General features: G+C 40.5%; 1 protein-coding gene across 6 annotated transcripts in view; it reads right to left on the bottom strand.

The window, feature by feature from the left end:
• Positions 1–14445, bottom strand: part of brpf1 (bromodomain and PHD finger containing, 1) — a 37395-nt gene that overhangs the window by 16611 nt on the left and 6339 nt on the right. For 2 of the 6 annotated variants that reach the window (XM_056729469.1, XM_056729474.1), the window contains exons 2-9: positions 13613–14373; positions 10960–11173; positions 9755–9844; positions 8943–9230; positions 7707–8221; positions 5099–5270; positions 4891–5022; positions 1348–1476 (exon numbers count right to left, since the gene is read on the bottom strand). In XM_056729469.1, the coding sequence (XP_056585447.1) occupies positions 1348–1476; positions 4891–5022; positions 5099–5270; positions 7707–8221; positions 8943–9230; positions 9755–9844; positions 10960–11173; positions 13613–14328 (2256 nt within the window). In that variant the 5' untranslated portion in view covers positions 14329–14373. The remainder of the gene's footprint in view (positions 1–1347; positions 1477–4890; positions 5023–5098; positions 5271–7706; positions 8222–8942; positions 9231–9754; positions 9845–10959; positions 11174–13612; positions 14374–14445) is intronic. The other 4 variants (XM_056729471.1, XM_056729470.1, XM_056729472.1 and 1 more) reach the window with 4 other exon arrangements.

Here is a 14445-nt window from a genome sequence, read left to right as displayed (position 1 = left end):
CGCTGCTTCAGTGTGCTGGACGCCCAGACACCTAATGCAGCGATCGTGTCCATCCCCCTCCTCGATGAGGGTGCCGCACCCAAGAGAACAGCGGGACATGCCGCGCTGGAGAATGCTCAGTCAGTCCTGAAAAGGACTTTTAGAAAAAATCTCTAACACCTCCGGAACCGCCGAGACGCCCAGGGGAAGGTCGCTGCAGGAAGGGACGATCCGCTGTAACACGTCGTAGCACCAGCGTGTAGTTGTAGAGGATTGAATCCTGAGTTGTACTCATGAGCGATGGCTCTGAAGAACAAAAGGTAAGTGAATGCTGCACGCCGGCCTCCTTTTATACCGGATTTCCGGGGGCGGAGCCCGGCATGCAAATTGCATTCGCCAAATTTCATTGGCCTTTTCTATAGTAGTCAGAGTTGATTGGTTCTCAAGGGCGAACCCCATCTGTCGTTCTCGACACAACGTCGAGAGACCGACAGAAAGGGAACTGTTTGTTTGATAGCTTTAGCTAATAGATGAGCTGATCATCAAGAGAAGTAGCGTTTTTCCTTATACATTTTTAGCACTTTGTAATAGTATCATAAGTCCTTGTTGCATGGTCGTGTGCAAATCAAGTTAGAAATCATGTTTACAATCAGAATTTGCATAAATCGGGTATAAGTTATATTATAATACTGCTTAGCTTCCACATCTTCTCTTGTGTGGACCTCCCGGGTTAACGTTAGCTCCTCTGCCTCTCCTCGCCCTGCCTGCATCTGCAACACCCCTACCTCTCCGCCCTCTTCCTCTTCCTACCTGTGTTTAGTCCTCTGATTGATGAGAAAAACGTCTGCTAAGACTTTCACGGTTAGATTACACGCCTTTAGCATTAGCAAGCCGTTTCAATAGGCTGTAAATTACGAACCAAGTTACCGTGCCGAAAAATGCAATGCAAAATAAGCGAATAAATCACTAACACAATGTTAACAATTAACAATAATATTCACTATAACGTTTAGAGTAAATGATGAATTAAGTAAATTTAATTAATTTATTTTTCTTTGTAAATAAACCTTGTCACTTGACTTGCAAAGGTTATTCTCTGCTGTCTCAAACGACGACATCTCTGTCCTGTGTCCGTAACTTCAGTCTGTTGTTCGCCTGTGAGACGTAGATTGCAATTATCAACACTACCGATAATGGCCGCTATCATTTACGGAACACTTTTGTCCTGTGACGGCAACCGTAGCTTCTCTAAAGGGAGGGAGAGGGGGGTAGCGGAGCTGTAGGTTGCAATTTCCTACATCGCCAATAGTGGCCTCTGAAACCTACACACAGAACCTTTAAGTGAACTGATGAGAGTGGATGTTTTACCTCACTTAAAGGTACAGGCTCAGTAAAGAAATTATTGGTGTCTCGCTCCTGCAGCTGTTCCAGAGTGCTACGCAACAAAATCAGGAAAGGAGTCAACTGCAGCTCTAACGCCATCTCCTGAATCTTTATCTAAAAAACATGAAAACAGTTTTAAGTCATTATTATACAACAACAACACTCAGCAGGGTAATTTCTACTACAGTCGGTTTCAGCGGCAGTAACCTAAATGTTATGTGGACCAAACTTTACTTCTGTTAGACCTCTGCAAAGAATCTATAACTGTTGCGTAGCGTCCGACGAAACTGTCTGTAGAGCAGTAGTAGACCAATATATTGTCGAAAATCTAAATGTTTGACTGTTAAACCTTGCATTAGCACTTTGTTCCTTAAGCCACTTGGATTTAAAACCGGCATCTGACAGACAGTAAAATAACCAATCATCATTCGCTCCAGCTGGGAAAAAGATGTACCATACATTAATTTAATTTGTACAAATCTAATTTGATGCCAAGTTACAGCTAACTAAGTAAATAATACACGTTTTATTTATTTTATAATGGCCTAATGTCAGCTATTCATCATCAAGTGATAAATAAGGGTTAACAAAGCCTGGAAGTGAAAAATGCTTTATGTTCAGGTGTACATTTTCAAAATCGATTAGCAGGACTAGGTGTTATATTCCAAATATTTCAGCACAGTTTAATTGCCCAATTGGACATTTCCCACACTTTAATTGTGCCAGAGGAGCAGTTAAGAATTTGGATAGAGGAAAGGAGGTCCAAGGCTTCAATGGGCTTGTCAGTTAGGCATCCTCTTTGTTTTGGGGATATATATACATATTATATTTATACTTACCTTTCCTTGATATTAACATTGAGAGACATCATGAATTATGTGTTCAATAACACCCTCATCAAAGCCATTATCCTGGGTGAAAGATGCCTTTTGGTTGTGTACCTCAGCCTCATTGGGTGTATCGACCATTTACCACAAGAAACCCTAAGATAAGAGCGACCCATCCCAGGCTGATCAGACCTGGGTGTGCGTTGCACTGTTGCATGGTCACTTGGCAGCCCATGCTGTGTCCATCCGCTTCAACCACAGTCAGTGGATTCTTCTTTCAGCACCCTTGGACAGTTCTTGATTATCCTGTGCCGGACCTGCCCTATGATTGCCACTTCCTGTATCAATTAGCTCATCCAGATTAGTGGCTGCAGCTTCAACAACACTTACTTGGCTGGTATCTGGGTGGCATCACACCTCAAGCACAACCCGGTGGCTAAGGCTGTTCTAGCCCCACTGGCACCGTTAATGTATGCTCAGTGTCCCCTGTTCTGTATTGGCATAACATAACGCACAACAAGACACCACCTTATTACAAGGTCATTGCCTGCCCATCTGCGTCCATCCATTTCAGACACAGCCAGTTGCTGCTTCTCTCAGCAACAGTGCCAAAATCTTTGAGTACCCTCTTCTGGACCTATCCTCTGATCCCCACTTCTTTAAGAAGCCTTGTAGTGGAATTGGCCACAAAACCCTTGCAGCCCACTTCCACCAAAAACAGTTTCGCTGTAGAGCCCTGCTCTTCTGAATCAGCTGCAAAGTTGGCATTCCGGAGGATCTTTCATTCCAAGGCTTCGTTAATGGCCTCTTCCCAAGGTACAGTCAACTCAACTATGATAACGGTCCTACTGAAGTTGGACCAGAGAACCAGGTCTGGTCGCAGATTGTTCTCTGCAATTTGCAATGGGATAGTAAGGCTGTGGTTTAAGTCATCTCGCATTTCCCAATCGCTGGCTATATTCAGCAGACCTGAGCCTAGGGATAAGGGCTTGGTTTATTCACCCAAAGGACTGCCTTTTTAGAAAGTTAGTCTGGGCGTTTTTGGGGATGGAATTTGCTGCCACTCTCTAGTGCTGCAGTACCTTATTTCTTGATTGTGGTGCCATGTGTATCTCCCCTGTGTCAAGCTCTTATTACAACTCGGTAGATTGTGTTTGAGGTTTGCTGGAGCTGCACACAGGTGGCATGCTGGACCTTGTCCACACCATACATGCAATTTTGTTGGTGAGAGCAACACATCATATGTGGACCAAGTCCCTGTGTTTGAGGGCAGCCTTCGCCTCCGCTGTTACTGGGTTCCATTTCCTTGCTGTTGCCGATGTTGGAGCAGCCTCTCTTACACAGGGATCACAAGATTCTTTAAGCATCATCTCCATCTCCTTGTTTTGGTGCATTTATACTCCTCCACAAGGCTTGAAATGGGAAGAGAGAGAGCTCCATTTCTGTACAGCCCTGTGTTGCGAAGGCATCTTGGTAGCCAAAGCCATTTCCACACTTGTGTACTCACCAATCTCTCCAGATGCTTGGCTTGAGATGTGAGTTTATACATTGAAATTGGCCACATCAGGCATGGCAACAAGCTGAACTGGAAGCACCAGAGTTGCAGCTGCACAGGAAGAGCTGTATTATTAATGTTCTTGAGTCCGCTGATTGTGAATGGCTCACCCTTTATACCGAACCTATTGTTGGTGAGGCGGGCCCTGACAAAGGCTAGGGCTAGAAGTGATACTGCTATGGCAAGATCCGCAAGATTTTAAGTTTAGAAGTGGGTTTGGCGGTAGGATTAAGATGAAAACAGATATCTTCATGCGAGATTTCACAAGATTTGGGATTTGCTGGGTTTGATCTCCATTTGTGCTCAACTGATGTTCTCCTTGAGCTTATCGAGCAGCCGCTTTGTACACACTTTGGTAGTGTGATGGTTGTCATGTCATCCATGTATCCATGCACAACCCATTTTTCAAACGCTCTCCTCCAACCACCCAACACAATGCCCACATTATTATTTCCATTGCCATAGTGAAAGCCAGTGGTGAAATGGTGCAACCTAACATTATGCCAACCTCCAGCTGTTGCCAGGATGTGCTATCCTAAGCAGTAATACAATTGGATATCCTAAAAGCATGCCTTAATCAGCTTTGTTATCACTGACCCAAAGGCTTATTTTTGCTGTTTGCAACTGATGCCAGATGATGTTAGCATGTTCCAAACGTTCTGAGAAACCCTGTATAAATGCCTTCTGCACTGAAGTGTCAACGAAGTTGCTATTCTTCAGGAATGCTTAAAGTCTATGGGCCACAACGCTGAAGAAAATCTTACCTTCCACATTAAAAAACAAAGAAATGTATACACATTTGGAACAACCTGACGTTGAGTCAATGATGAAAGATTTTTCATGTTTGGGTGAACTGTCCCTTTAAATATCATTTTTACTCGTTTCACCTTTAAACGAAAACCTGCTTAATAATTATGGATATCTGAATATAAAGCATCTTTCACTTCCAGCCTTTGTTTAATATCACTTATAAATGATTATATACAAAAGTAGCAGTAGTTATTAGGATGGGGTTGGTTTGGAATCAGTAAAATGTACTTGGAAAAACATATGCAAGAATGTCAACTTGCATAGTAATCATGCATGCACTGTTTAGAGTCCATGTATTCATCTGTTGGACAGCAGAAGGTGGTGTTTTAGTCTTACTGTCTCTCTCTTGAGCTTCTCTCTCTTGCGGATGAGCTCCACCAGCAGCCGGGCTCTCTCTAGGTCATGACGGAGTCTCTGCCACGCTTTCAACTGCTCCTTCAACACAGAATGTTTCTCTTCACCATCCCTCTGTGGACAAACAATTAATGTCAACAAAAAAAATCTTTACAGTTTTCCTAATAAATCAACATGCTAATGCACTGACGGTAATAGTGGGGAGTGGCTCCGTGTTGCGCTGGGACTGCAGGTGCGTCTGGAGACGTCGCAGGAGAGGAACACCGTTGCGGCTCTGTCTCTTCAGTGTCCAGTAGCTATGGAGTCTCTGCATGAACTGACTTTTCCTCTGCACTGCTAGATTGCTCGTGATCTTACTTAACCTAAATCAAAAGTCAGTTTAAACATATACTTTTAATACAAATTTGAATAAAACAACGTCTTCCGTATCAATAAAATATTGAAAGTCAGGGTAAACCAATATTAAATATGTTTTCTGAGTGTGTTGCACCATTAAAAAAAGTTGTATTAACCAAATCAAGCAAATTTGAAAGACCCAAAAATAAATAAAATTAGCAAAACTCTCTGCTCTCACATGCTGGGAAGCATGTCTGCTCGCCTCTCTCAAACATTTATCACATCCCAGCGCTATTATTGGAAGGCCCTCTTTACTGGACTACCAGTGCACTTTGTCTCTCATATGCAATATAATCCCATATCACCCTCGTTCTATTTTCTCTTCACTGGTTCCCTGTGTCCTATAAAATCCTTCTGCTTACCCTTAGATCATTTTATGTGTTCTGCTTCATATTATGTTAGTCAGTTTGGTGCCATCTTGTGGCAGTAAAAGAAATAAAAAAGAAATAAGTGTGTGAGTTCAGAATCGGCCACATTTGTCATCCAGTCAGCTTGTCATTTGTTTTGTCTCTGTAAAGCATCATGTTTAAGTTTATTTTATTATTATATAATCTATGATGATACATGTTTGAGTCTAATCATAGAGTTAGGCTTTTATCCAACATTATTTATGATCATTAGTTGTTAGCTTAGCCTATCTTTGAACTTGCTCTGTGTGTTAAACCTGTATTTCTTGCTATTTTATTTGTCATATGATGATCCAGTGAACACTTGAACAACTAAGATGATTCCTGACTCGTCTGTACTTTTTGGATGGAGTTAGGCTAGCTGTTAAATTGCAAATGTATATACAGCGAGAACAGTACAGTATGGTCTTGCTCTTATTTATCTCACCAAGATAGAAAAAATTACATTCGCTAGGAATTATTAGAAAATTGCACCCCTCCACCGCATGCACGCATATAGGCTGCACGCACGCATTTATAGGCAACACACACATAAACAGATAGAGGAAGAGAGACCATTCACACTTTTCATTGTATAGTGACAAACTTAACTCTTCAGGGCTCCTGAAGCACTGTAACCCCTGACTGAAAATTTTAGGAGGGCACCTTAAATCAGCCTGCAATGCATTAATTCACATTACCCCCAAAATTATTAGTATTACTGATACTGACAAAAAAAGTTACTTGATGAGGGCAGATTTGGTTCTGCTTATTTATAAAGAGGCGGAGTCTACAGAGACTCTTTGTCATTGATCGGAGCTAAATAGAGAGACTGTCATCTGAATTCATTTGAAATTGAGCCTACTTTGACTTTATTGTGTGTTAAAGGGGTGCTGCAACAATGTGTAATGCATTCTGACTTCTTTACAATGTTAAATGTGCTGTCTTCTTATGTTTAACATGGTCAACTTGTCAAAAAATGAGTTGGGTTTAGTATGTAGTATTTCAGTGCTCGATACACTCCCCCCAGCGATCTTACAGGTTAGGAAAGTTTTTTTCGAACCTTAAAAACTGTTTTGTAACAATTTTTCTTAGTCCCTTATTGGACAATTGCATACTTCGCCCTCAAATTAATGCTCATCCTAGTGGTTGACCTATGATAAGCGATCTTCGCATGGCAGAGTTTGCACTGCACTTCATTTTCATACATTTTCCACTCATATTTAGCCACGCAAGTCTGCAGTGGCGTATCCTACTTAATGTTAGCGAGTGTGATACTTCTTCAGTTGTCTGTTGACAGCTTTTGTGTGCTTTATTATTACCAGCGCCACTCTCTGGTTACATGAAGGCGTCACCATTGCATGTTGATCTTTATTTTTAGACGAGAATCCCACACATTATTCGACGTCAGATAATTAAATCAACTAATCGAAAATTTGAAAATCGTGACTCATCCCTAGTAATTAAGTCTGTATGGTTGTCTATATGTCTATTGCCATAGTCATTGTGAAGCGTCCTTGAGCTTCTGAAAGGCGCTATATAAATTAAACTTATTATTATTAACTCCAAAATGTTATTATAACATGCGTTTCAGAAATAGATTTCAAAATTTATAATGTGTTTAGAAATAATTTCTCTGAATTTGCTTTATACGGACTAAAAAAATGACAAAAATTGTAGTTTATAAGAAAATATTTGAAATATTTTTACCAAATTTATACCTTCCATGTGGAAAATCCATTTAGTTTCGGTCTTAAAGTAAGAAACGATGTTCAAACTTCACAAACAGGCAAATTGGTTTAATCATTTCTAAATATAATGTCATATATGTTATTAAATGACATATTTATAATACATTTTCGTGTAATATTAAGCTGCCCCTGTATAATGACAGTGTGTTATTAGTTTTGAGAATCTGAATCAATCATTCAAATGAGCCGTGTGATAAATATATATAAAAACACATTTACAGTACACAAGCATAGTCGAAATATATAAAAAAAAATGTATACATACTTGTGTGGTGGTATGCATGGCACAGACACTACAGGTGCGGCTGCTCTCCTCTCAGCCAGTATCTTCCTTGCCCTTTTCATCTTTATCCGTGATTTAGCTTTCGCCCGCTTTGCCCGCTCTGAGCTGCACCCCTTTCCTTCCTCATCAACGCCTGCCATATCCTCCTCATCCTCCGCTTCCCCCTCACTCTGTGAGGAGCCCACACTTGTGCCTCCCACCCCTGCCAGTGGACGGGCAGATCCTGGTGGGGTGTGGATGTCGCAGTAGGCAGTCTTGCGTACACTAAATGAAGTCCCGTTTGCACCTGTTTCTCGCACTGGCTCCATTTTCATGTAGAGGCCGGCCTGCTGAGCACAGGTGACATGGAATGCGGTGTAGCAGTTAGCTTTGTGACACTGGATGCATGCACCGGAGCCACGCTGTTTACAGATGTAACAGGTAAGCTTCCAGCGGGCCGGGGGGATGTGCTCTATGCTGTCTATAGGCTCAAGGAAGACCGTATTAGCAAAACACACCTGCAAAGAAGGAACGAACAGGTTATGAGGCAAGAGATGACAAAATAATGCGTTCATGTCAAGTTTGTCACATGCTAAGAAAAGGAATCATAAGGAAGAATTATTCAAACTATAGGCCTAAGGTTTTTAGAAGGGTTATCTAAAAAATATATTATTTTTCTTTTTTACTCACCTTGTACCCTCATGTATATTTGTTATTCTTCAGAACACTACGCACATTTCACACATAAATCGAGTGGCAATTTTGCACTTATGTTTTTAAAAATGTCCCAAACTATTGTCCTCCTAGTTCTTATTTCCACTACTGCTTTGCGTGCATGTCCAAGAATGCAAAAAACGGATAATCTTTTAAAATTTTAAATAAAAAAATGCATTAGTTAACATTTGAGAAAAATTTGAAATATTTTAACAGCACAATAATATCCATAATGTCTCTGTTTCGGATATTGTTTGGGCTACCCATGTTGCTAGATAATGGGTGTGAAAGAGAGGGCTCCAAAATGGAGAGTGGTCTTTACAGTAGTTTTGATCTCATGATCCCATTTACAGTAGATTCGATTTTAATGATAAAAGTTAAAGTTAAAAAAAGTATGTATTGTTTGTGGCTCAGATCAAAAGTTACATTGCAGCCTAAGAAAAGATCCAAGCTGGTACCCATAAACATTAACTCTTTGCTTCACCTGTAAGTCACTGATTGAACACATTCTTAAAGCAAGCTCACCTCCGGGATCCAGAGGGCACATACTACATGTGCCCAGCGGGCATCATCTGTCTGTTTAAAAGCACCGCCTTTGTTGGGGCAGAGTGCACAGTCCACAGCTCTGGATGGCGACTGCAGGCAGCGCCGACACAGCCATTGGCCCTCTGGAATGTAGGGAACACCGTAACACTCCTGATGCACCGCCAGGTTACACATGTCACAGAACAGGATAACATTACTGTTCTGACACTCGCCGTCATTACAGATACAGCAAACGGCATCTTCATCCACCAGAGAGCTGGGGTCACCCTATAGAAGCAAGAGGCCGAGAGGAATAGAAGTTAGTATCAAGTGTCTTTGGGCCTGACATAAACCACATACCGAAAGCACTTATTCCAGGTTTCAAAAATAAATTATTTTCAAGTCACAACATAGTTATATTGATTAATTATAAGAGAAACGGCAGCTTAAATTTCGGTGCATCTCTAATTGTTGTTGTTGTTGTTTTTATTATTCCCCATGATATTGTTAATGCGATTATTAATGTTAATTAAAATAACATTAAGTTTTAACATATATTTAAAAAACTGTGAGGCAACATCATGCCGTATTCTTTATATAAACATTCTGCTACTTAAAAACTTAATTACTGTTTTATCCTCTCTAAATGTCAACATTTTACATAAAAAAAAATGTGCAGGTTTTCCATGTGTGAAAGTGTGGCGCTTTGACAGTCCGCTTGTGCATCCATTTTCTAAGCACAATAAACGCATTAACCAATGAACAGGTTTCATTTTAAGTCAAATAACAAAAGTTTTTTAAGTTTAATGTACCAAGTTCGCAGTTTGGGAACCCCGAGAGCTGTCGTCGAAAAACGCAGCAGAGGAGCCAATGGACAGACCTGAAGGACATGTGCTCGCCCACTGTGATAAAAAGCAGATTCCCACCGAGTTATTATATATATAAAAGTATTGTTTTCCATTGATTTGACAGACCCGTGAGGTGGGGTCGGCCTTTGTCCCCACCACTTTTTGAAACAAAGTTACGCCACTGGCAGTAGTGGAGAAACGGATCACAGTTAATCCGAGATCCATACGGATCGTGCTCTACTGTTCGGAATGCATATGACCCATAAATTAACTGTAAATGTTTTCACCACAGAGTAAAAGAGTTTAAGCATAGACAAGCTCTCTGTCTAGTATTGCAAAGAGTACAATATGGAAGTGCATTCTCATGTATATCTTAATTTAAACTGCTGCATAAGGCTAGCTGTAAAATTAAAGTAAAGTTGTTGAGTCAAACCGGAAATTACGCAATCCAGTGCGCCATAAGTGATCCACAAAATAATGCATGCATACTGTATGAAAGCCTGGAAGATAAATAGAAAACAAGATAAATTATAAAAACAAGATTCTCTGTTAATTAACCTGTTGATATCTTCAGGCTATTTTCACAACTTTAAAATTCTCTAAACTGCTCATATTATAATAATACAACTCTAATGAGTTGGTTCGATCCATATGTTCCGAACCGTGAGTTTTACGATCTGTTGCACCACTACTGAGTAGCATTTCCCACTATGAGAAAGGGAAATACTCTTAATAAGCAATCTAGCGCTCTGCTTTTTACTTTCAGCTGTGAGGCGATGTCCAAGTATAGACTGTGCATGAGATTTTCAGGTGTCATTTGGATACGGGGTTGCGGAATAACTGACACTTTTGGACTGTGTGGCCTTGCATTGGCAGGTGTTATGCGCTTGACCGATCTGGAACTACTTTATAGGTGTGTGTTTCCTGAAAACAATGCACACCCTTAGAATGTCCGTCACAATGAAGCATTCAAAAGACCCCTGATATAATCAATAATAACAAAAAAGCTTAGTTTATCATGCTTTTCCATATTTTGTGCATGTCATAAATTGACACACTAATATTTCTTTAAAAAAAAACTTCAATTGTTTGAGCTCCTAAATTTTTGACTGTGCTCCAAAATGTGCTGCCTCAAAAATAAGTTACAATACACCCCCTGTCACACCAACCTTGTTGTGACTCTCAAAGTAAGATTCCTTCTCCAGTCGATCCATAAGATACTCAAAAACCTCCTGAGTGATGGGAGAAACCCCGTCACTTTCTCGCTTTTTATTCATGAAGTCCAGCCAGATGTAGTCTTCCTCATCTATGTCATACTCCACGTCCTCATCCAGCTCCTCTGCCGACTTATCAATGTACCTGAGAAGTAAACAGTATCCAAGTCTATGAACCATAAGAAACAAAATTAGATAATGAAAGTGAGTGTTGAATTCAAGAGAGCAGAGAGAGCATTTTAAAGTGTCAGAGAAAGACACAGCATGGAACTTGCAGCGGCGAAGTACATTTCTTAATGAAAGCATCTTTACAGGTCGGTCACTTGTGTACTTCAGACTGGAGAGCGCGGTCTGACAGTTGTCCTTTGACATCATGCAGTATTGCTTGCATGGATGTTTTTTTTCTTTAAATCATTGAACAGTGTAGCATATAATAGTTGTGCACTCACATACTCTGATCTAAACAACCTCACGTGGAGAAGAATGGGGGAAGGTGAAATATGAGTTATGTCCGCATAAAATTCTCATATTTACGTGTTTCTGTATACCACATAGAAACAAATATCCGAATTTAAGCGGCAAAATAGAATGGATTATATTATCATTTGCATTCCTGATAGTTGAAGAGTTAGCTTGGTCCACTAGCTAAAAACGCCTCGTGTAACCACACCCCGGTGAATGTACGTCACTTCGTAACATGACTTGACTAAGATCGCCCAAATCTTAACGCATGTAAAGTGTGCGTACTCGTAAATCTCTTGTATCGCCAATGCCGCAGCCATGTCGTGGAGACACTGTGTGTTTCGTTGCGAAAAGAAAGCCTCTTTGTTTGCCCTGCCAAAAGATGCATGGTGACATGTAATGTTTAAAGCCTACTAAATCATTAGTAACATGAATGTTTTAATTTAACTAAATTCTTTAATGTAACTAAATCCAGACGTTACTTTCGCATTTGTGGTGGGAAATATTCCACTTCCGATGTGTCTTCAACGCAGCATAAGCCTTAGGACAACACTTTACTGTTTGAAATGCGTAAAATACATAGGCTACTGCACAGGCCCACTGTTTTACATTGAGACGGTAGATGGGCCATTCTACAGAATTCTGGCTAACTGAATTTGAATTGTGACACTACGACAACGGATAGTTATGTAAAACACCACTCATTTTAAAAAATAAACTATATTTTACATTTTATTTACAATACTGTTCCAGAAAAGTACAATCCGAATGTTGAAGTTTGTGCAGCGCATTTCACTGAAGATTGCTTCACAAACCAGGGAGAGATCAAGACCGGCTATGCATGAAAGCTTTGGTAAAAAAGTAGGGCCATTCCAACATTTACAATTTCGCAATGACAGTCTGGCGCTTCAGATTCGCAGCCTGTGAGTATATTTCTTGAGTCGAGAATAGACATGGCATAACACTGGCTGATCAAGAAGGACCAAAGCGCACGCGTTATTTATTATGTTACCATTCCCTGCTTTAATGCAAGCTTGTTTCTATCTCACACAAACTCTATATGATGTGTATGGTTGTTTGTTTATAGTCTTTATAACGTCATATATAAAAGGTAAAACAGTTAAATATAGATTTTAACTATTTAACATAATATTTTTTTATAAAACCTTACCAATCTTTACATACTGCTCAAGTCACGCTGGCAAAGTTGATGTATCAACTCATGTTCATTTTCCGCATCAGATTCGGGCTCAAATTTATATAAGGAAGAATCTATGACATTTTATCACCTGTCAGTAAAATTGCTTTGGTACCTGATGTTCTGAATATGGTAGGAGGCGTTACATTTCCGTGACATGCTTGCAGTATTCGACCAATCACTAAGCACTGGTTAACTGGCCAATCATAGTACACCTTGCTTTCAGAGTGATGAGCTTTGTAAAAAATCAGTGCGTTTCAGAGAGGCAGGGCAAAGAGGAGATACAAACATGCACGGTATGTGGAAAATACAGAGTTTTTGAACCTTAAATCGTGTATACACATGAAATTACATCTTAAACAAACACTAATATTTGTTTTAGCCGTGATATATTACCCCTTTAAGCTTTCCTACTGCTTCCTATCCACAAAAAAGCACAAAGCACTATTGTTGTACTGACAAGTCACTATTTATAATGAACTCATGTGTCAATAAAAATGACCATTTCAATTTCAATGAATATTATGTTACATAATACATATGTACTGTATTTGACTATGTATGTTAACTACACTATTGTACAGCAAGTAAAGTGGACATATTTAGCTTAATCATCACCATTAAATGTGTTCACCTGCTAAAATCTAGTACTAAGGAGTAAAATTTCCGTGATACTACCATCTACCTTCATCAATTACAATACAAGCATGTCTCGAACCATTACAAGTGAAATGAACGGTGTGGATTTTATTCATGTATTGTTCCATCCTTAAAAAACATATTAAATATCTTAAAGCTTGTGCTTAGATGTAAAGCCTAAAATGCATGTAGCCAGTGATGCCTTTTGATCTTAAAATTAAGTCATGTTTTGCCAATTTTATACTAACAATACAAATACAGTCTGAGATTTTTAATACTGTCAAGACTGTAGTGTTGACAGAACTCTACCTGTAGTAAGATGTGGGTCGAGGGGGTGCATCCGGTCTTTCCTCATCCAGCTCTCGAAAGACCACTTCAGGCAACTTCACGGCTGGTCCAGGTGGGTTCATGTGATGGTGTGAACTGATGTCTTTTTTCTTCTCTTTGCTTTTGTGCTTTCCTGTTTTTTGAGGCCCTTTCTCGCCATTGGTTGCAGAACAATCCAATCTGTCCTTACCAATGCCACCCTCGACTCCACCCCCATTACACGAAGCTGAGCCCCCGATTCCAGAAGATGGCGGATCTTCAGCACCACTGTCCTCCTCTGAAAATACATCCAGGTTCTCAAAGATGCTGATGCGGTGCACTCGCCCACGGATCTCCAGTTCTACCATTCGCTGAGCTTCCGCATAGGTCATTGTCTCTCTCACAGGAGAATTGGAGTTATCAGAACGTTCGGCTGGGCTACCCGGCGTAGTTCCCTGCCCAGTGATCCCAGAACCGGTACTAGAATCTGGGCCATCTCCTGACCCTGCCAAGGAGACCCTAGGCGGTCGGCCCTTACGCTTCTTCTGAGGAGTGCTCTGGGGAGGCGGTGGATTGTCGTGATCGTAGTGGTAAAGGTGATATTCAATGCCGCTGTAGCTTTTGTAGACTTTACGGCAGCTTTCCACTGGGCACTCATAGGGGGGTTTGGTAGCCCGCAGGTTGTGGCAGAATGTCTTGACATCAAAGTCCAGCCCCATTTTGTCAATGGATACTGTAGAGACAGGAAGAAGTCCAGCTTACATCTATGAGAGAGTGTCAAAAACATGGGCCATTCAATCTTTGTAGTATACACAAGCCAATAGTATAACTATACA

Source organism: Triplophysa dalaica, chromosome 18 (genome assembly GCF_015846415.1).
Source record: "Triplophysa dalaica isolate WHDGS20190420 chromosome 18, ASM1584641v1, whole genome shotgun sequence".
In the NCBI taxonomy this organism is placed as follows: Eukaryota; Metazoa; Chordata; class Actinopteri; order Cypriniformes; family Nemacheilidae; genus Triplophysa; species Triplophysa dalaica.
The sequence above is the reverse complement of the archived record's forward strand: the minus strand, read 5'-3'. Positions and strand labels throughout refer to the sequence as shown.